The sequence below is a fragment of the Cajanus cajan genome, chromosome 7 (assembly GCF_000230855.2).
Source record: "Cajanus cajan strain Asha chromosome 7, NIPB_CcT2T_4, whole genome shotgun sequence".
Taxonomy (NCBI): Eukaryota; Viridiplantae; Streptophyta; class Magnoliopsida; order Fabales; family Fabaceae; genus Cajanus; species Cajanus cajan.
Genome location: NC_138523.1, coordinates 55,562,810 through 55,585,775, shown reverse-complemented (window position 1 = coordinate 55,585,775; position 22,966 = coordinate 55,562,810). Strand labels below are relative to the sequence as shown.

Genomic DNA, 22,966 nt, shown 5'->3' with positions numbered 1-22,966 from the left:
ATAAAAATTAAATTAAATTTATGTTTGATTTAAAAACTAAATTACTACAAAAATTAATTCCATTCAACTCAAATCACAAGAAAAAAAATTGATTTAAAATACAAAATTTTTTAATTTATTATAAAGTATAGTTCAATAGATAAAACATCAATTAGTGATTCCAAAATTATTACTTATGTGAATTTGAACTATTTTACTTTAATTTTTAGTAAGTAATTTTTGACAAGAAATTTTAGTTTACTTATTACTTGAAAGATTTTAGTTTTTTCAAATGAAATTGATGTTGGATACATTTTAGTTTATTAGTATAAGTTTGAGAATAAGAATGGATTTGAAATAAAAATAATATTTTTTATAATATAATTTAGTTAAATTTATTGTAAAAAAAAGGTTAATTCAGTTTAAATAATGTATTTGAACTTGTAGAACTATAGTTCATTAAATTAAAAATTAGTTTAGTTTAATTTTTTTTATCTATTCTATAGTTTAATTTAATTTAAATAAACTACTTTTAATTCAATATAGTTAATAGGTAATTTAGTTTTAAACACTCGTAAAAAGAAATGTCTAGTTTTAAACACTGTTTAAAAGGGAAATTGTGGAATGAAAATGTTAGGATGGCATTGCTTTTACTGTGGTCCACAGTTCTTGAATTTGCCTCAGCAGCCATGTTGGCTGTACAATAGGCCTGTACTCTATTTCAAGTCAAAAACCCATAAATAAATAAAGTAAAAATTGGTATAATTGTTGCTTGGGGGTTAGAATCGCTTTCGTGCATGAGATCTTTTAAATTTTAAACTTGATTATATAATTCACTCTTTGGTGGGTTTATTAGAAAACTAAGAATGGCCACTTTTTGGTTGGGATAAGGTTTGAGACAATCTATATTATGCTTGTCATTATTGAATATGTATATTTGTAAGTTTGTGGAATCTATGTTTAACTTGAAGTCACCAGCAATTACATCTATAAACACTATTCAAATTAGTTCTATAATGTTAAAGCTTGTATTCCACATCTTAACAAATTGCGTTCTTGATCATGATGTTCTCTTATATATTCAATATATTCATTCTCATGTAACAATATATCGACAATCAACCTAATTTCTTTTTTAAATTTAAGAGCATTTAATGTATTTATTCTTAATTATATATACTTTTTTATACATTAAAGAAATAGGAAGAAAATAAAGAAGGCCGATAAGATGGTTGATGAAATGAAGAGAGAGATTTAAAAAAAAAAAAACTTTGAAACGTAATATCTTTGGGCTGGTGCACCAATCAATGCAAAATAAATTTAAATAATAAAAAATAAAAGGCAAAGAAAGCATCCTTAAGTTGGGTGGTGTTAATTTGAGATGTGGCCTACCACTGCAAGAAAAGATACACAAATTAATGTAGTTAGTAGTTACACTGGCCTCCTGCTACTTGCCCAAATGACTTTTCTCTTTCCAAACATTTATGAAATGTTTAACCGCGGTACCCAAACAAGGTTCGAAAAGCTGCTGTCTGGTGTCTGCTGATAAAGAAACTAATGAACTCAAACGCTTAGTTTATTAGGTTATAAAGTGTGGGAAGGACGTGTGGTATGGTAATAAATAGTAAATGATCCTTTTTTATTTTGTATATTTCTCGTAAATAAGTTTTACAAAAGGCAATTTTACTCAAAAACATGGTAGAATATTGAATATGAACCCCTTTTACAAAAGATAATGAAATCGTAATTTACCATACATACGAATACATACAAGAAACTAGGCTGTATTTAGTTACAGGTTTGGGTAATTTGTCACTTGCTAGTCCATCTGTTGGCGTTTTGGGAGAACACACGAATGATATTGCAGTGCTGGCTGTTTCAGTGTTTCTATTCCTTTTAAGGCAAATTGTGGTTGACATGTTCAATAATGTCGTCGCATGGCTCTTCAGTCAATACATGTAGATGCCCTGCACACTGCATAGAAAGTTCAGGTAATAATTTGAAAAAGGACAAATGGTTCTGGTCCCAATTACATATTGCGTATTCATGGTTTTGGGAGAACGTTTTTGCTAGAAACTTATTCCAACAGAAGAATTAATATTAATAACAAGTAACAACCAGAGATGAAAGTAACTAAACTGTGTATACTATATATTTCACTATTTAGTGATAGGCCAACCTAGCTGTTCATATTCCGCACAATGTTATTATATCAAAGAAAATTGCTTACGGAAGTCACAACTTCAATAACAAGTAACAACCAGAGATGAAAGTAAAAAGCCTTCATTTAGATATCAAGCAAGGATCCAACTCATCATAAACACGCTGATATATACTATAAGGATCAAAAGTAGTATCTATATATAAAATGAAATATCATAAATTATATTTTCATACTTAATATTAATAATCTAAAATTTAATCTACCTAATAACCAAACAATATTGATTCACAAAATTTCGATAATATCCTTCTTAAATGGCATTAGTTTAATTATTGAAAACAAAATATAATTATAAAAATATTAATTATATATATATATATATATGTGAATTATTAACTATGAAGAATTTTATATTCAATGGGGATAAACATCAGACACATTACTAGTGGGGATCCACAAATATATGAATGGGGGTTGTTGGCCCCACAAGACTTTTTTTTATTAATATTTATAATTAGAAGAATTTGTCCCATAAAAATTAAGTGTTTTTTTTCATAAGAAGCTTTTTTAAGAAATAATTTAAAATTTTATATAAAAAAATTAAAAATATTTTAGAAGCTTATAAAACAATAGTGTTGCTTTATAATTATTTTGGATCTCTTTTGTCTTGAGATTATGTATTTTGTAGAAAGAATATTTTTTATGTGAAAATATTATAGATTTTTTTTTGTACCCACTAAAAAAAATTATGACTCCGGCCAATGATCACACGTATCAAAACTATACATACACAATAAGGATACATACAGGAAAACATGATATACAATTTCAATACAAAATGGCTCGAGCATCTTAATAATGTTATAAAACATATGATGATAAAAATGATGTTATCAAATTATATATCTTATACAGATCAATAAGCAAATGCACAATCTCAAACTCCCACTAACCCTAAACATTAGAAAGTTTAACTAAACTAATATGAGCTACAAATTTCTCAAAAACTCCAATAATTAACACTTTGGTTATAGCGGATTACCAATATGCATTTTACAACAATGTATTCAATTCAAGTCCAAGACATTGGAAATTTCTCTCTAACAAACATCAAAGTGATTTTTTTTTTTATGCCTCATCAAAGTGATTTTGTATAAAAACAACTCTTATTATTTTATGAGAAATGCACGACAATAATATTATTATAATATATTCAATTTTCTCTTAATAGTGTGAAGTAAAAAATCAAGCTCTTCAACCACATAACTAGGCAAGTTACCTCATAATAAGTGACATACTTTGTCTTAATGGGATTAATTGATCATTCATAAAAATAAAATTAAAGAAAATTTTTTCATTTTGATGGATATGTAGCCAAGACGAAGCTCTAAATTTAAACAAGTAAAATATTTGTTCACTATTAGACTCCTCATTTTTTAAAATGACACAATTCCTATGTAGCTAAAGTGACCAAAAGGAAAGGAAACCAGATAAAACATGCATGCAATTATGTTGTAAAAAGTGACATTTGAGATCCAACGGCAAATCTAGTTGGACTCTAATCCACTTATAATAGTAACTCCAAGTCCAAACCATGAATGAAAATATGCAAAAACATTATATGGGCTGTAGTTTCGTCCTCCAAATGTAGAAAAAAGGACATGAGTAGTCATGTTCCTGTAGAGTGATATTTCTCTTCCTAGGGTTGAATTTGGTTTGTATTTTGTCCAATGACACCTCCACTCAAATATTACAACATTTAATGGAATAGGAATGCCCCACAAGTATCGGTAAAAGATGTTTCAGCTTGTTCTACAGGGGCTGCGTTGTTTTGTAAGTAGATTTTAGATAGTACAATATTTACCATTTTGTTTCCATCGATCTCCTACTATTTGCAAATCCCTGGTGGAACTGTATAATATTTATTTCCTACATGAATTTGTCAGTAGACTCTAGTGTCGACAAGGTTATCAAAAACTCTAGTGTTCACCATGTTATCAATTAAGGAAGCATGTGAGAACTTATATTTTTTTTTAGTTATTTTCCTATCATTCTGACGACATTGAGACCTTAGTATTTTTCACCTCTCTCAATAACACAATACGGACAACACATTAAAATAAGAATAGACTTAACAACACATTTTTTTTATTGATTTAAAATCTGTTGGACTATAAAATCATGAGGTTCATAAAATAAAATGTGAAGTCCAAAAATTTTGTAATTTTGAATAAATTTCAACTTCAATAAGAGAAAATATATTTCTTTATTTATTAATCAAACTAATTAATTATTTTGTTAAATTATACAAGTTAATTAAATAAGAGTACAAAAGAATCGATCTTTATTGATTGATTTTCTATTGTATAGAACACGTTTATATTTTTTTTTCTTTTTTGTTTTTTTTAAATAAGTCAAACCTAAATAGCTAAGATCATTATTTTGCAAAATATACTTATTTTGGTAGATTGTGATGCATTACCATAAACTCTAATTCTGAACCCATATATCAAAGGAAACAAAATCTAAGAATAGCTTAGCACACATGAGAGATAACATAACCATAAAAATAAAAAATAAAAAAAGATAACATATATATGACTTTTTGACTTAAGTAGGGTTAATATTAAAACTAATTAGATAAATGAGATTGTTTAAAAAAAAATTCACTTGTGATAGTCAACATAAGTGTTAGTGATCAACACAACGACGCAAAATTTTATGTAATTTTCTTATAAAAAAAAATCTGGCTCAAAAAGAATACGTGATGTCAAAAGGTCTCGTTACAGTCGTCACTAAAAAGATTATCATATTGTCACAGACAACTGCATTGACACTTGCTTTTTATATATTTTGTATAAGTGAGTTGTATCCAATATAACACTATTTATTTTTTATATTTTGTTCAAGTTAGTAATATCCGATAACACCATTTGTTCACGGGTACAATTGTTGAGATGCAAACAAAATCTCACATTATTTAGACAAGATGATGGATATTGATTTATATACACATAATTATCTTTATTGGTTGAGAGACCTTTTGGGTGATGTCCAAAAACAAAATCATGAGAACTTAAATTCAAAGCGGACACTCACCAACATGGAGACATGCATATATGTATGGTAACCGACCCATTGCACAATAACAATAACACTTGTATAAAAAATGTTATCAAAGTACAACTAAACTTGTACAATATATATATATATATATATATATATATATATATATATATATATATATATATATATATATATAAATGATGTTATCGAATATGATTATACTTGAACAAAATATATAAAATAAATAATGTTACCAAGATTCAATTGCACTTATATAAATTGTATAAAAATAATTGATGATATCAGATATAACTACACTTGAATAAAATATAAAAATAAATAATGTTTATCGGATGCTTGTATAAAATGTATAAATAATAATAATAATAATAATAATAATAATAATAATAATAATAATAATAATAATAATAATAATAATAATAATAATAATAATAATAATAATAATAATAAATGTCACTATAGTGACTGCGACATGATTATTTAGATACCACATGTCTTCTTCGAATTGAATTTAAAAAAATAGTTATGTGAGATTTTGGTGTGTTGTTGAGCTGCACTCACATTAATTACATGAAAGTGGGAAAAAGTTTCAAACAACTTCATTTGTATAATTAATTTTAATATTGGGGAGTTGGTGCAATATCTTACCCTTGAGTTCTTCTTAATGAGCTTGTCGTATGAATAGAGTATTATATTCTTTCTCATAAATCATGATGAGGGTACGTGCCTAGTCTGCACAATTTACAATGATGTCAGAATATCATCGTACCACACCCACCAAACCCAACTAGTTAGCTCTACTAATTAGTAATTACTCCTACAACAAAGTTTCGCCGCCATCACATTTTCTCATTGCCCTAGCTTCAGTGTTTGATATAAAGAAAACAAATACGTCAAAAAAAGAAGGCACAGAAATAAAATATAATTATTTAATTAAAAAATAAGTGAAAATTAATATTATATATATTTATGAAGATAGAAAAAAATAAGTAAAAAATAAAATTTATAAAAAACAAGGAAGAATAAATAAATAATAAAATAAGTAAATAAATAATTAGAAATAAATAAATCATTTTAAAATCATATTTTTTTAGATTAAAAATTAATTAAAATAATATATTTAAATCAAATAAATAAAATTTTAAACATTCATTCAAATAAACAGAATTCTAGTCGAATGAAAATTTACATAATCAAATAAATATTTTGTAAGCCCAACAGAATGGTACCTATCGCCGTAAGCCGCCGAGAACTATATCAAGGAATGAGGAATTTATATTATGCTTAAATAGAATAATTTATTTATTTAAAATATTTTAAATTTTTTGAGGTGAAATATTTTGTTTGGATGAAAAATTGATAAGGAATTTAAATTCAAACATTTGTTAAAAAATTTAAAATAGTAGAATTTTAAATTCTCCCAAAAGAATAAGAATTTAAAATTTCTCATATTTTTTTCTTCTTATTTCACTTATATATTTTATTTTATCTCTTATCTCTTCATGTTTTTAATTATTGAATATTTAAAAATATTTTTAAAATTATTAACTATTATCTAATATTAATTTAAAATTATTAAATATTTAAAAAATAGCTAATATTTATTTTTATAAAATTTAATTTAAAAATCTCAACATATAAATATATTTTTAAAATCAACTTTATCATGGTGGAATCAAATTATCATATCTAACCTAACAACTTAAAATTTGAAAAATTTGAATTGACTTAACCAAACAAAATATTTTAAAAATATGATAGAAATTGAAATCAAAGTAATTCAAATACCAAGAATTTAAAATTCATTGAATTTGTAAAATTCTTCATCCAAACACATTAAACTTAATGGTTTTTGGTGATTTTGGGGACTATGCCATTTGATTGGTATTGTTAACACTATTATAGCTTGTTCCAAATTTTCTTTGCTTTTTTTTTTTTTGTATTTTTTGGATGGGTTTGGGTTGTTCCCAACTTGTACTTTTACTTTCTTTTATATTTTAATCAATTTTGATATGTCGCAGATAATTGGTGTAAATTGAAATACTAACCTAATTAAGATTTATTTTTCACATAGTGATGTCTTAGCATATTTATCTTTTCTAAAAATAAATATTTTGTAATAATTTGAATAAAAGTATATAAAATTCTATTCAAGCATAATTCTATTGGAATGAAATAGGATTCTATTAAAATGAAAAAGATTCTATTGAAATAATATTATTTTATTTTAATCATTTAAATAAAAAGTTTTCGTAATTGAATAATTTTTTTAAAAATAAACGTAATTGAATAAAAAAAATTATTTAATTGAATGAGATAAATGTATTTAAACAAAAGTTTTATTTATTCAAATAAGAGTTTTGTAATTGATTGTGATACTTATTTGGATGCGAATAATATATATTTGAATACAATACGTTTCAAATTGTCTACCGTTTATTTTTGTACAGATTTGTAAAAAAAAAAAAAAAAAAGTGTGGAACTGACAAAACTCTTCTCTACCAAATGAGCGAGATTTTTTTATTTTTCGCTTATTTCGTCGCCTCCTCTCTTATTTCTCTGCTATTTCGTCACTACCAAATACGATATAGAGGAGGAAAAAAATTAAAATATATGGAATAAAAAGAAAAGGAAAAGGGGTTTTAATTAATTTTCTCACTCACTCTTTTTTTTTTCTTTTTCGTTAAATCAATCCTTGTAAACCCCTTATCTTTTTTCATTTTTTTTATACCTATCACATTTAAGATTTTGTGACTTTCTTTTTCTTTTTCTGTTTTCCTTAATTATCTCACCCCTCGTAAAGGAGTGGTAGATAAAGTTCACCGAAATAAAAGAATGCGTGGTACGTACCGTGCAACAAAAAAATGATGAAAAGAAATAATTAATAACAAGGTTAAAAATTAATATGGATGTTGCGATGCAGGTGCAGAATATGCAGAAGCCGTTGGTGGATATTAATACGAGTCATAACTAGCTAAGTTTACATATGCTCTGCATCTTTTTCGTTTCACTGCAAGGTCGATATTATAGAAAGAAATAAATCTGTACAAAACAAATTAACTAGATGTAAAATGGAAAGAAAAATAAAATAAAAAGAGAAAGTAAGTGTATATATACTAATATTGAAGATAAGTAGTAAGTAGCAATTTGTCACATATTTTAAATAACTTTTTTAGATAATAAACTCTCTTAATTTGGTTGTTAAATGGTGTGATTTTTTAAAATAATTGTGTATACTATATTTTGGAAATTAAGTTTAATTTAATAAAAATATATTTTTATGTCGTTCTTTATACTTTTTACTTGGATTGTTAGTTAATGATCCATTGATGGTTTGACGAGAGTTGGAAGCCGAAGACCACCTATACAAATGGATCTAAGAAAAATGATGAAACTGTTGCTCACTTTGGCTAATTGGTGATCTGCGTGTTATGTTATCTTCTAATTAATGTTTGTCTTTTCCATCCACTTTGCTAAGTATCCACCAGGTACCAACTTCACACTAATAACAAACTTTCGAAAATAAAAACTACAAAAATTATACTTTACACTACAAAGATAAAGATTGCAGTATAAGTTGTATAACATATTTCAATTATGTTAAATTATGGGTTGAGTGACAAGGAGAGTATAGGTTCGAATCTCCCCACTAACAACTAATAATTAACAATTAATATTTGCCGTTCAAAAAAAAAAAAGTTTAATAACCCATAATTTAAATTTGTACAATTTAATATAATCATAATATATATATATATATATATATATATATATATAATGTGTAATTATAGTATTATATATAATAAATATGCTGTTATAAAATACGTAATTTTATTTGAAAAAAAAATTAATACACCGACAATCTTTCTATATATATACATATATATATATATATATTCTTAAAATCAGACGAGTTATTTTTTTAAGGAATAATATATAAACACTCATCCACTCTAAACATATCGTCAACTCATAATTTTTTTATCTTTTTCTATCACATATGCCATATATCATACTTGTATTTATGTCTCTTATATCTCATTCTCTTATAAAGTATCAAATAAACTTATAATTTTTACAAGACAATTTTTTTTATAAGATTACATTCTTTTGTATGTCCACTCATATTAGGGCTTTTTGAAATAAGTTAAACCAAATCTGATTCGATTTAAAAGGTTTACTTAGCTAGAAACTTGAGTCAACTTTAAAATGAATCTATATTTTTAGCTAGAATTGAATTTAAGTTCTTTATTGAGTTCGTTGAATTGATGTTTAAAATTATGATTATATTATTTTTATTTCATATATAAAAAATAATGTATATTTAACTAAAAGTAATTATATAATGTAGGGACAAATGTAAGAGAATACGAGGTACTCCACGTGAAAAACAATAATTTTACGAGGTCCTAAAATTTAGGGCTGTAAAGTCGGAATATCTGAATCTGCACGATTGAGTTGAATTTAATCTGAGGGAGGAGTTTAAGGGCTTGTTTGATAAAGGGTAAATAGAGAAGAAGAGGAGGGATGAGAAGGTAAGTGTAGAGAAATTAAAATTTTAATATTGTTTGGTAAAAAAGAATTATGAGGAATTGTGAAGAAAATGGGGTGGGATAAAAAATAAATAATAAAAAAACCTTCCCTTCTAAAATAAGGAGATTTTTGAAAAAAATTACATTTTATAAAAATAAGAAAGGACAGGTGTTATATAAATATATATATATATATATATAATGAAAATAATTATATATTTTTTAAATAAATTTATAAATTATTAAACTCTTAATAATTATAAACAAATATAATAATAATAATAAAATTTATTTATTATTTTTAGATAAATTTATTTATAAAAAAAAAATAAACTCCAATAATAGTAATAAATAAATAAGTAAATAAAAAAAATTCATTTATTCTTTTTGAATAAAATTATTTATAAAAAAATTATATATATATATATATATATATATATATATGTGTGTGTGTTAATAATAATTTAAACTATATTGTAAAAAAGGAAGAAAATAGTAGTTGCGAATATTATTTATTTTATATAAAAATTTAATTATATAAAACAGATTATTCACCGAAAACTAAGAACTAATATATCCAAATATTAAAATTTATTTAAAAGATGTGATCATCTAACAAATACTTTTAACATACAATTCCGAAATTGAATCTCTACATTTTGCAAATGCATATGCATAAAAAAATTAAGTTATCTATATAAATTATAGCCACACTTTGTTAAAAGATGAAATTAGTTCGTGTTCATGTGAAGATGAAAATAATTTGTCTCACTTTCTGCTCCACATCATATGATTGTCACGTACCTCTTTCCCTTCCTAATTTGAATATTGTATCCCTTTCTTACCCATCCCTCCTTTCTTCACTGCCTTCTCCCTCTCCAACTCACTCGCATGTCCAGCACCACCGCACTGCCCTTCACTCACAATTAGACTACAAGAGAAACACAATCTTTATGATCAAGAATCAACACAAGACAAGTCAACGACTTTAACCTCGTCTAGGCCCAATCTGTTGTTGCCACCCTCCACTGCTTTCAGTCATTGCTCGACTCCCTAAAGCCCACCATTGTCCCCGTCAACGCACTAAAGTGCTCATAGTCACCAGATGACAAGTCGACAATGTTGCACGACTTGCTGTTGGACAGCAATAAAGTGCCAGCAAAGAAGGGGAATCACCTTTCTCACATGAGGGAAAGAGGCATCTGACAATTATGTATATTTTTAATTGGTATGACAGAAACCTATGATGGAACAAAAAGTAAGACAAAAAATATGAAACTGGTGATTTTCATCCTTCATGTCACACCTTACAAAGTTCCACAAAAAATAGACATCAGATACTATTTCCTTGTCACATAATCTAACCCATCTTAAATAGTTTTTCCTATAATATATTTTCTCACTAATATTGAAATGGTTAAAATGCCCACTTTTGCTCCTTGTACCTAGTAAATATAGAAAAATCGTTGAATAATGTCGCTGCATTGATAAGATCAATCACAATTTGATTTTTTTTGCACAAACTTGCGTGAACAATAATAATTCTTGGTTGCACTGATATGGACAACACTCTTGAGGTCAAGCTTCCCTAGTTATAGAGCATCAATATTAATATCTAATGATCGAAAAAAAATTGATATCTTTTTTTATTTTACAGGATATCTTAAATTTTTTGAACATCTGAGTCTTTCAAATAAAATGAAGGTTATTAAGAATTTGCCTTTTCGTCCGCCTGTGTTTTTATTCCCTGTCAGCAAGAACCTAAAATGACAGCAATTATGAAAAACGAATAAGGCCAAAGGAGAGATGGCTAGCAAATTTTTTTCGAAGTAAGAAATTGATATAAATCGTCTTTGCAGTTTGCTCTCATTTAAGATCGAGTTTGATAAAATACAAACAGAAAGTGCATACAGATAGTATGCTGTGAATTACCCTCTAAATAGTAGCAAGTATAATAATTTCTGATCAAACTGATAGCATAAAGATGCATTTGTTCAATATTCTGCACCCCATCCCAAAGATAACAATGTACTAGTTTTTTATTTGAACACAAAAATGCAAGGGACGAGATAATTATCGATTGAAATGTAACCTTTGGCAGCAAGAAAATATGCGAGTTACCAGTCCAACTATACATGTACATGACTTTGGCAGAATGGCCATGGTATTGCAAGATCAACTCTACTCTAAGATACACTATTGGAAAATCATAAGTTACAATGCACAAAACTGGTCAACTTTAGTCAACTCCGCATTCGTTTCCTTTGGATACCCTCTTCATCGGCACCCTGCATACAAAGAATAATAATAGAACGAATAATATTTACTGATGATTGCTTGAAGTATATTCAGACAAGATAATCACCATATGGGTAAAATACTAACGACCAAGGAATATTAAAATGAAACAAAGAAACTGGTTGGCGATGAACGGGTGACAAAAAAAGGAGGCAAATGCCATGGATAAATAATATATAGTGAAATAGATACCTTTTCATCTAGTCCAAGATCTTCAGAGGCGCCCATATTAGATTCTGATCTGCATTTAGCATGAATAATGGGGCCCAACTGTGACCTGTCCATGCCTGCTGTTGTTCCCGTGGGTGCATAGAGGTATACAGCTCCTCTATACATCCATTCCTCCATTTCATCACTGTAAAACTCATCGAAAGGCTCTCCGCATAATGCACATGTATTCTGGTCCTCTTCTGCCGGCACTGCCAACTCTTCGTCATCTTTCCTTTCTTCTACGGTTTCTGCTGGCAAAAAACCTGGAACTGATTCTGTTCCCAATGCCTCTGCACCACTAAGCCACATCCTGTCACTCACAAACCACTTTCGAGAGGGTTTCTGCTTACGGCTTTTAGACATCCGATTCTTGGTCACATGCCAATCCATATGACTACTGTGTTCCTCTTGGCATCTGAATCGGAGCCCACAAGTTGTGCATTGTCTAGGGAGATCACCATATAAGGCATTTACTGCAGACTCATGACGAACCTTCAGAATATCTGGATTAAACTCGGTTCCAACAGGATCCTAAAAACAAATGCTTAATTAACTCTTGGATGCGACAGTCAAATCAACAGAGAGAACAAACAAAAGAAATGAACATATGATAGATATTAATATTAGATACCTGTGCAGGCAGCTGGCTAGCCAATGAAATCACGCCTTGAGACATTAGAGAACTAATTAAATTAGTATATCCAACAGCTGGCTGTTGGCTTGCCATAAATGGACTAGCATTTGAATGAGGAATCATTTGGGATGGAGCAGGAGGGCGACCTGGAGGCAAAGGTGGGTGGGCTCCACCCTGTAAATGTAAAGGGTTGTTTGCAATACTTTGGACTGGTAAAGGGAAGTGCATAACAGGTAACGGATTTGATATGGCTGAACTTATAGAAGCACCATGCCCCTGCAAAGAACTCCCATGATTAAATTGTGAGGTTGATGGATCCTGAGATGGAAAAAACTGTTGTGGTGCTTGCCCATGATTTTTCTGGTTGGCCGAAAGTAGTCCAGGAAGCTGATTAGGCAACTGATGTATCTTTGAAATACTAGAATCCTTGCTTTCAACACTATCAAATGAATGTTCTGGCATAAACGAAGATTTATTTACAACGTGGTGCACAATAGCATTACTAGTATGTATTGCTTCAAACTGACCCCTAACACGTTTTTGCAACGGAGATATTGGATTTAAAGTAGGAGGTCGAGTGACATTCAGATTTACAGCAGGCCTTATATCAAAAGACACTGGCAAAACCGATGGGCGGGTTTCCACATTAGAGACAAGGCCAGAAACCATCCTTGACACTGCAGGTCGAATCCGATAGGAGTTCACATCTGTATTCCGAATGTTATCAATAGGAGGGCTCGTAAGACTCCTTGCTTGCCCCCTATTACTAAAGATATGTTGCGACGAGTTAGACGGATGATGAGAAATCTTCCAAGCATCATGAGGTTGAGAGGAGACCAAATTATGGTTGATTTGATTTTGGAATCCAGGTACATGACCCAGGGGTGCACGGCGAAACTGCAAAGAGAATAAATAAATTTTCAATTATAGTAGCAAGTTATTGGTAATTCATGTTCCCTTTCAAATTATACTAAAATTTTCATGAACAAACTATCCCTACTAAAGTTTAAACTGTTAGATGAAAACAAATGGTTTTATTTTATATACATCTCTAACCCTCATACGCAAGAACTTTTATCAAAGCATGGAAAATATAAGGCCCACTTATCTTGAACTACATTCAACTTTTTTATTATAAAATAGGGGTGGTAACTAGTAGCCAATGCCAAATAGTGACACAGAATGTCCGACCCCAGACACGCTTTAGTGGGTAGCAAGATGACCACTATTTTTAAGTTTTAAGATACACTAACATAAGATTATACCACACATATGCACTGGAAAATAAAATTTTTAAAAAAATATACCTAGAAGGAAAGACAATCATAATTAACTATTAAATGTTAGTTTAAGAACTGAGCAAACACCTCAATAACAAAAATAATAAAGGAATCATACAAGCTTCTAAGGCTTAAAGCAACAACTTTTTTCAAGTTCAAATAAAAGCTTTTTAATAGGTATCAACATCTTTATCTCCAGGATCTGTCATGTCTTCCTTATTTTAGCTTTCAATACAACTTTCATACTTCTTCCTCTTTAGTTTCTTCATCACCACATTCTTCTTTCAATATAACTCTTTCGTTTTCCCTTAGAGCTAGATGGCCTAGAACTTGAAGCAATTGCAACTATCTTCCTTAATATTGTTTGTCATCTAGTATATGTTAAAGGATCAACATGCCCATTCGCATTGGCAACAGCTCCCTAAGTCAAGGTATTATCATCAAACACCAACTCATCTTCAGCACCTCTTCATCATCTCCCACCCATTTCTCTATCAACCACTCATAACTATCATCAAAATCATTTAGGAGAATAGGATCCATCATATCACAACACTTAAATGTTCTTTCAGAGCGGCTTAACTCATCCATACAAAATCGGTTTATAAGGTGGAAATTGTCCTTCACTTATATACTTTATGTTAACCTTATCTATAGCTGATGAGAGGCTTGGATTTTTTTCAATAATACATTCTCTTACGTCCAATACTATTAGGCTTAGTACATAGGTAAACCATAGGTGACCCTTTTTTTTAAATATTTTAGGATAGGCGAGACTTGAGTCACACCTAGTACTATAAGTTTAGTGGGTGTATAAATAGTAGGTGATCCTTTTTAATGGATCTAGGAAAGCTTTGGTCATATTTAAAAAAACCAAGTTGAATCTTGCTTCTTTTAGAATAAATCTTTTTTATAATTAAAAAAGTTGACTTCACTATTATTAAATGAAACTCCTTAAAATGAAATTATTTTACATTTACTCACATATAATCCCTTTCTTCCCTAGTTTCCAACAAGTATCCTCCTTCAAAGCCAATCCTGGTAAAGATATGATTAGGAACTAAATGTGGACATCTCTATTAGTGAAGATTTGAATCTTGGTTAGCCAAGTTGTCAAGGAATAGCCCCTTCATCTAGACCCAACCTACATTGGTAAAAAAGGATCTCTTCTACTTACCAAGAACCCAAGTGTTGATTTCCCTTTTCCATTTATCTTATTTAGCTATTCTAGACTTCAATCACTCAATAGAAGTGAACATCTTCCTCAAGTTGTATTTTTAAATATGCAACCATCCTCAATTTATACATGTTTGTGAACCTCATGATTATTCATTGGTTTTGTCATGTATTCCAACTCCTCTTTAAGGAGAGACACTTGCAATCAAGATAGCTTAGGACCTTTACATGTGAGCCATAATTTCCAAAAGCTTCAACCATTAACTTTAAGCATCTTGAGCATGACATTTAAAGCAATTCCTATTCCAACAAAGGAATCACCCTATGTACCAAATTGTTCCTACTCTTGCCTCATTGTCACAAGTCTCAAAATTTATGTTTTTCCCTAAGTCTTTTCTAATGTGATAGTTGTTTCTTGATTTAGAACCACGATAAATCCATAGGTCTTTATGGCTTTATTGGCAGTAGCAGTGTATTGAGAAAAACTTACATCTCACATCGACTACAAATATGACAAATAAAGAGTTTATAAGTAGAAAACAATATTCGCGTTACAAGTCGATTTTGTAGAGTTAAGTTAAATCCATAACCTACATTTTAAGATGATATCGGAACCTATTCTGATAATATTGTTGGGCTTATTAGGCCATCCATTATCAAGTCGTTATCCTAGATCATTAAAAGGACCATTGATCATTTATCTACATACCAAGTCCAATAGTATTAGACATGAGGAAGTGTACCGAAAAAAAACCCAAGTCTCACATCAACTAGAAATATGGCAAATAAATGGTTTACAAGTAAGGCAACTCGCATCTCACAAGCTAAATTTGTAAGGTTGAGTTAGGGGCATAACTCATTCTAAGATGGTATCAAATCCTATCCTGACAATTATTATCAAGCTTATCAGGTCACTCGTTCTCGGACCACCCACAAATGTCCAATCCTACAAATTTCACGCTCAAGATGTCCAATCCTCAACATGAGGGAGTGTATAGGAGATCTCACATCACCTATTGATGAAACCATAATAGTGTATATAAGTGGAGAGTAATCTTCATCTTACAAACTGATTTTGTAAGTTTGAGTAAGTCTCTTAACTCACTTTCTTAAAATAGTATCAGAGTTATCATGAATCCACTTTAAAAGAACCACCCCCCATTGATACACACACCAAACCCAATAGTACTGGGAGTAAGGGGTGTATTGGAAAAAATCCAAGTCTTTCCTATCTTGGATCATTTAAAAGGGTCACTCACCATTTATTCACATACAAAGTCTAATGGTATCAGATGTGAGAGGGTGTATTAGAAAAAAGTCAAGTCCCACATTGAATACAAACAATGCAAATAAATAATTTATAAGTGAGGAACAACCCTCACCATACAAGTCGATTTTGTAGGGTTGAGTTAGACTCAACCGACATTCTAAGATTGTAGATCACATGATGCTAAGTGGAAGTTGTAAGTCTTTGTCCTCGTCATTTTCTTGAACCTCAATCAAGCATACCTACCAACTCAACTTACTTCTTCATAAAGGCTTTTTGTATATTTTCCCTTCAAAAGGAGTCTTGGTACAACTACTAATGTCTCACTCTCACCTCATTCTCATTTGATTTCTTTTTGCTCAAGTAATACAACGTCACAGTAGTCAATCCCGAATAGCGGATAGCGAGATGCCACTATTCTAATTTATAATATGTATAATTAATAGTATACGTATAAAAACAAAAAAATAATAATAATAACTCAATTTATACATTAATTATTTTCTATAATAAAAATTTACAGTAGTTAAATAAAATTAAAAATTAGAAAATTAAGAAAACAAAATGTTTAAAGTCCTATATTAAATTTTTTACTATTTAAAATATTGTCTAAATTATAATTTAAAATAAAAAGAATTTATTGTCTAAAAAAATAGAGAAGTAAAAATAAACTTTACTTCAATTAGGCTCATCAACCAAACCAAAAGAGAAAATAAATAAATAAATATGGGCCCATTGGCCCAACTTTTTCAACCCTAATTAGTTGAATATAACCATCTACACATTAGCTATAGCCCCCCACCCTTCTTAGAAGATGATATGCAAATCCACCAGAGAAGATAGACTCGTCGCCGCCATCGAGAAGACAGATCCAATGCCAACCGAAGAAGACAAAAATGCAGAGATCCACTAGAGAAGAATACAGATCTATAGGAGATTTATCGAAAGAAGCAAGGGGAAACCCACCGCCCAACCTGCAATCTCCGTTGCTTTTGCAACCACTTTGACAACTCCTTTAAAGTGCTCTACATCAAGTTTTCTATAGCGGCACTAAGTCGCTCCGCTCTACTCCATTGCTATTGATAACTATGTACCACATATGGTGGTTTTGCCACAAAAGTCACAAGTAACAAGCTTTTTACTATTGATGCCTATTAAGCTATTTCACTGCCAAGCTATATCAAATTTATTACCAGTAGGCTTTACAAATGCACTAAAAGGAGATTGATACAAAAGTAGAGGCAATGCTCCTTGTGGCTAAGTGGATGACACCATTGTTGTTACAACCTTTTAGAGAAGTTGAAGGGCTAACTAAAGGAGGAAGAAAATAAAGCAAAGATGAGCATGCTGGAATACAGCCAAAACAAAGATAGATCTACGCCAAAGATGGAGAGTGCCACCAAAAACTGGCCGAAAACAATGTGAACTACCCAATTCTAGCCAGAAATGGTCATAGGCCACTAGGAATCTCGGCGAAGAGAGTTGGGGTTCATCAGAGATGGTGAAAGGCAAAGTTTCAAGTGGAGGCACACAAATGAGGACTAAAAAAGGTCTCAAAACAGGTCAAATTTTAACAAGGACAAGATTCCAAGATTGCCCCCTAAAACACCTTTGAACAGCACCAAACAAGGAGATAAGAAGGCATTAGGGTTGATGGAAAAATCCCAACCAAGAAAGTAGTGAAATCATAAAATAGTAACTACAATTAGCATCTTTCTAGCTGTAACAGTGATATACGACACAACAGGGGCAGAGGAGCAGCAGGTGGATGTGATGCTCTGCAACAACACTAATATCATCACTATTGCTCGTGATTAAACAATTAACCCAATAACACTTGGTTATAGAGGTTCTAAAATCATATCATGGGCAAACTATTTTGAAACCTTAAGCTATTTATTAGATAAAAAGAAATGGTTTTATATTGAAACTCAAAAAAGATTAAATACATGTTGACATCGAAAAGCTGAGAATCAAACATAAAATACTAAAAGGAAAACATCAAGACTGCTGCCACATAAAGTCTGTTTGCTGTTACCAAAATGGCTAAATTATAAAGGCAGTAGTTTACAGTAAAAAATGTGGCATTAATGAATATCTATAAACTAATTTAGAGACCAATTGCCAGACACGTAGGATTAATTTCAGGCATTTGAATGAACCTACCAAACTAAGATAACAAGATCCTCATCACCAAGAAATTATCATTGGATTTGGATCCCAAAGCATCAATGACATCAGACTAGAGGTATATATGTTAACGGGGAAATGCAATATCATAAACCACACAAATAATATATTGCAGAAAAAATAAATTATAGAAGTGAGAAAACATACAGCCGAAGAGGCAAATGCATCTTCTGCTACAGCAGAAGAATCATCTAGTGGAGGAAGCTGAGATCCACTAGACCAACTCTTCCTGGTATCTTGCTCAGACAAAGTTGTATTAGCTACACTGACAGGCCTTTCCCTGGGGAAACCAATAGTTGAAGACAATAAGCTGTTATTCCTACTATGGTCCATTAATGTTGGACTCATATCTTCCCAATCAAACTCCTCCTCTTCAGTATTCTGCCATGAGGTTGACAACACCTTGTTGTCTATACCATTTCTATCCAGACGTTCAACTACCGAAGGCTTACTGCTTGAAGTTTCTTGGCTTTTGTCACTACCATACGCATCAATTAAAGCTCTTGGACTTTGACGCTGGTGTCCATTACTAAGGCTGTATGAAATAGAAGTTGGAAATCGATTACGACCATCACCAGAATACTGCTTTCGCTGCCAGTCACTCAACTCCACATCTCTACCTAATGCTTTGGCTACTCCATAATCAATGGCAGGATGAGGAGACTCTCTCTCAATTAACCTGCCAGCAGAATTCTCAACTGCATATTCATCCATAGATGCAGACAAAGGCCTATCAAGTCCAATTCTTGAAGGGGACGAGGATATTCCAAGCCTGCTACTGCTAGATAAAAATTGTTGTGTCTTACTTGCTACAAAGCCAAAATTACTAGCATTTCCTGATGAATCCAACTTTTCACCACCAACCTGTGAAGATAAAACAAATACTGTCACAATGCCACTCTTCATGTGTTTGCAAGAATTTTTCCGCAAATAAGGATTGAAAATTTTCTCTATTGAACACTAAAATATTCAGCAGCAATCCCTTCCTAGAATCAAATGGATAAATATTATACTTCCTAAGGCCCCCAGACATAACATATAATAAGAGAAAACTATATGTCTAGAGAAGGGAAAGGCAAAATAATATCACTTACCAGGGTGAAAAAATTTCCAAGATGTAAAAAATAATAAGAAATTACAGATAAATTATGTCTGTCAGACATGTTGCAAGCCATACTAATAGATCAAACAGAATTTTATTGTCATTAACATCATGCAAATTGGAGGCTCTCAAAGGACAACACAGAAGAAACATACAGGCCCATTAATTTATAGAGGAGAGGAATCAGGAAAAAATAAACCATTCTTATTAGAGATAGGAAACTCAATAAATCATAATAAATAAATAAAAGACTGTAGTGCTAGGTCTTGGTGTTGTTCATTTGATTAAAAGTTTGGTAAAATTTATTGTTGATAGTTTTGATTTTGAAAAGTTAAACGTCAATGGGATGTGTGTGTACAAATTAATCTTAACAGATAACAAAGATTTTCCATTAGAACATGTTGCACCGAGTAAAATTGATTTTAGATGGTAAACATACAGGCCCTTAGTCATAATTCATAAAAACTCAGAGGAAAGAAGGGGAAGAGGGATTAGCAGACATGAAAGGTAAAACAATACATTTTCCAAAGCCTCCCTTACCACCCATCAAAACATATGAGTCACGTCTACATTGATGTCTCCATCCACAATAGCTAAAATTAACATCAAATTCCAGTCATCAGCATGTACAAGGTTTGAAAAATATAATTTACCGCAAAAGAAATGGGGAACATTATTGGAAAGACAGACACAGCCAGACATGCAAGAAAGGAATGATGGATACAGAGAAATCCTACTATGGGAGATAAAACAAGATATTTACTACAAAAATTACATCTGGTTAAGATTACATGTAAACAATAAAAAAATCCATTAGTGGGATATACAACATAAGGGTACCAGCTAATAAAGCCTCAGCCTAGTCCCTGTATAGTTTGTATGGAAGATAGAAATGACACAAAAAAGCTTACACTATCCACAGTCGACCGCTCTAACTGCCGTAAGTATTTCGGATTAACATGTATGCCATGACTTGGTCGAGGAGATTCAGAAGCCCTGACAGAATTCAGGGTGGATGATTGAGAAAATTGCAACTCAGCTTCAATCTTGCGTAGAACAGCAGGTGGAAAGACTTTTGACCAGGTACCAAAAAGATGGCGCATAGCAGGATGCAAACTAGACTGAACCTGCCTGTATGCCTCACAGAAAACCTGGGGAGACAATCGAAGCAGACACTTCAATAGCAGAATAAAATGATAAAATTAAAACAATAATAATGCAACTCTAGTTGACCTACTTCTGGCAGACGTAGAGAGAAGTATCTAATGTATTCCTGCCCAAAATTCTTTACAATACTGTCTAACAGATAGAGTGAAGGAAGCTTTTGATCTGCTGGCACCTGCAAAAGAATATCTCCAAAAAATTGAATTCCAATGTGAACAGTGGCATAGCCAGATATATAATTCAACGAGAGATTTTAATTCTAGTAAGTAGGAAAACTAATGTTCATTAAAAAAAAAAAAAAAAAAACTCATAATGCACTTGGTCATTTAACAAGTCGTTAATTTTTTTACATGTTGTATACAATTATCTCATTTTGCATGATCTGATACTTTTTAAAAAATTACAGAAACATTTTCCAACGTAATTAAACACTTGTTCATTCATCAACTTCTTTTTTAATTTTTGCAGAAATTACTTGATTTCAGCAAAAACTGAAAGCACAACTTTCCTTTAATGGCAGTCCTGAGGCTTTCCAGAACAAGTAGTATTTCAAATATCAATTCGTATACCCTTCTTTCTTAGACTTTCCTGAAATCGAAAAAAGTACTGAAACACGTTGCACACAATCGCACCTAATCTTCACAATGCGTGAGGAACTCCCCATATGATCCAGTCACTTATAGATTGTATACTATTTCCCATTCTTTAAACGACCAGTACCAACTAATTATTTTTGCTTTACGCTTTAATATAATACAAGGTCAATTTGAGCATAATCCAATCGTTCTCTCCGTCTTTGACTCTTTGGTGACCTTCATTTTTCTAATTAAGCCAAAAGCATAAAAAAAACGCAGAACTAAAAATAAAAAAATAAAAAAAAAAATAAAACCGAAGAAGTGGAACCCGAATTGTGACATTCGAAAAATTGAAACAACACAAGAGGGGGATAATTTTGACCCGAACAAATAAAACGATTCCATGACATTTTACAAATCTCGAGAGGTAGAAGGAGAAGAAGTTTCGGCGGCAACGGAGACGGACCTCGAGAATCCGAGCGCAAATTGCGTCAGCGATGCCCTTGGCGTGCTCCCTCTGCTGCTCGGCAATGATGGTGAGATCGGTGATGATAGGTTTCAAATTGCAGGTGAGTTCGGAGAGGAGCAGCTCGTAAATCTGGACGATTTCGTCGGTGGTGGGCGGCGGCACGGGGACGCCGGTGGAGAGGCGGAGCTCGTCGTCGCGCTGCTTGAGGAGAGCCTTGAAGCGGCCAACGAGAATCGACGGAGGAGGCTTCTGCGCGGCGATTGCGATCTCATTGCTCATGGGTTTGGAAGCGAACGCCGCGGGTCTAGGGTTTTCGGGGGGCAGAATCAGGTTTTGGGAGAACATAAATATGGGTTTGGGATTTGCGGGGAGAGGAGGAGGAGGAGGCTACTTAGGGTTAGGGTTAGGGTTTGGGGGCGTCGCCGTTTGCAGTTACGGCTGCATAGAGAGGGGGGAATGGAGAGGAAAGGAAAGGGGTGGGGTTTGAATCGGACGGTGTAGGAATGATGCGATGCTATTGGGGGAATTTTGATTTGAAACCCTTTCCTTTGTTTTGTGTGCGAGCGTGCGTGCGTGGGTGGGAGGGGCTCTCAACTCTGAAGCCCCCAAACTGCACACTCCTCTCATAAGCGCCACACGCCATCGGGATATCGCTGTTACCTTTTACTTTTTTTTTTTTTATTCAGATTTATTTTCCTTTTTTGTGTATGCTATCACTATTTTTTTTATTTTTTTTTTTACTTTATGAGGAATAGAATAACTTTCACAAACACAAAAATTAATAATACGACAGTGAAATGCACACTTTAATCAACTCTCACTTTCCGGTTACAACTTAC

General features: G+C 31.4%; 1 protein-coding gene across 1 annotated transcript; it reads right to left on the bottom strand.

The window, feature by feature from the left end:
• Positions 1–11,702: 11,702 nt before the first annotated feature.
• On the bottom strand, positions 11,703–22,765 carry PCFS4 (PCF11P-similar protein 4). Its single transcript, XM_020369890.3, has 7 exons — positions 22,125–22,765; positions 21,157–21,258; positions 20,831–21,070; positions 18,965–19,681; positions 12,902–13,801; positions 12,253–12,801; positions 11,703–12,050 (listed from the first exon to the last, which is right to left on the bottom strand). Exons 1-7 carry the CDS (start codon positions 22,470–22,472, stop codon positions 12,006–12,008), a joined length of 2,901 nt encoding a protein of 966 aa, XP_020225479.1. The 5' UTR covers positions 22,473–22,765; the 3' UTR covers positions 11,703–12,005.
• Positions 22,766–22,966: the final 201 nt, after the last annotated feature.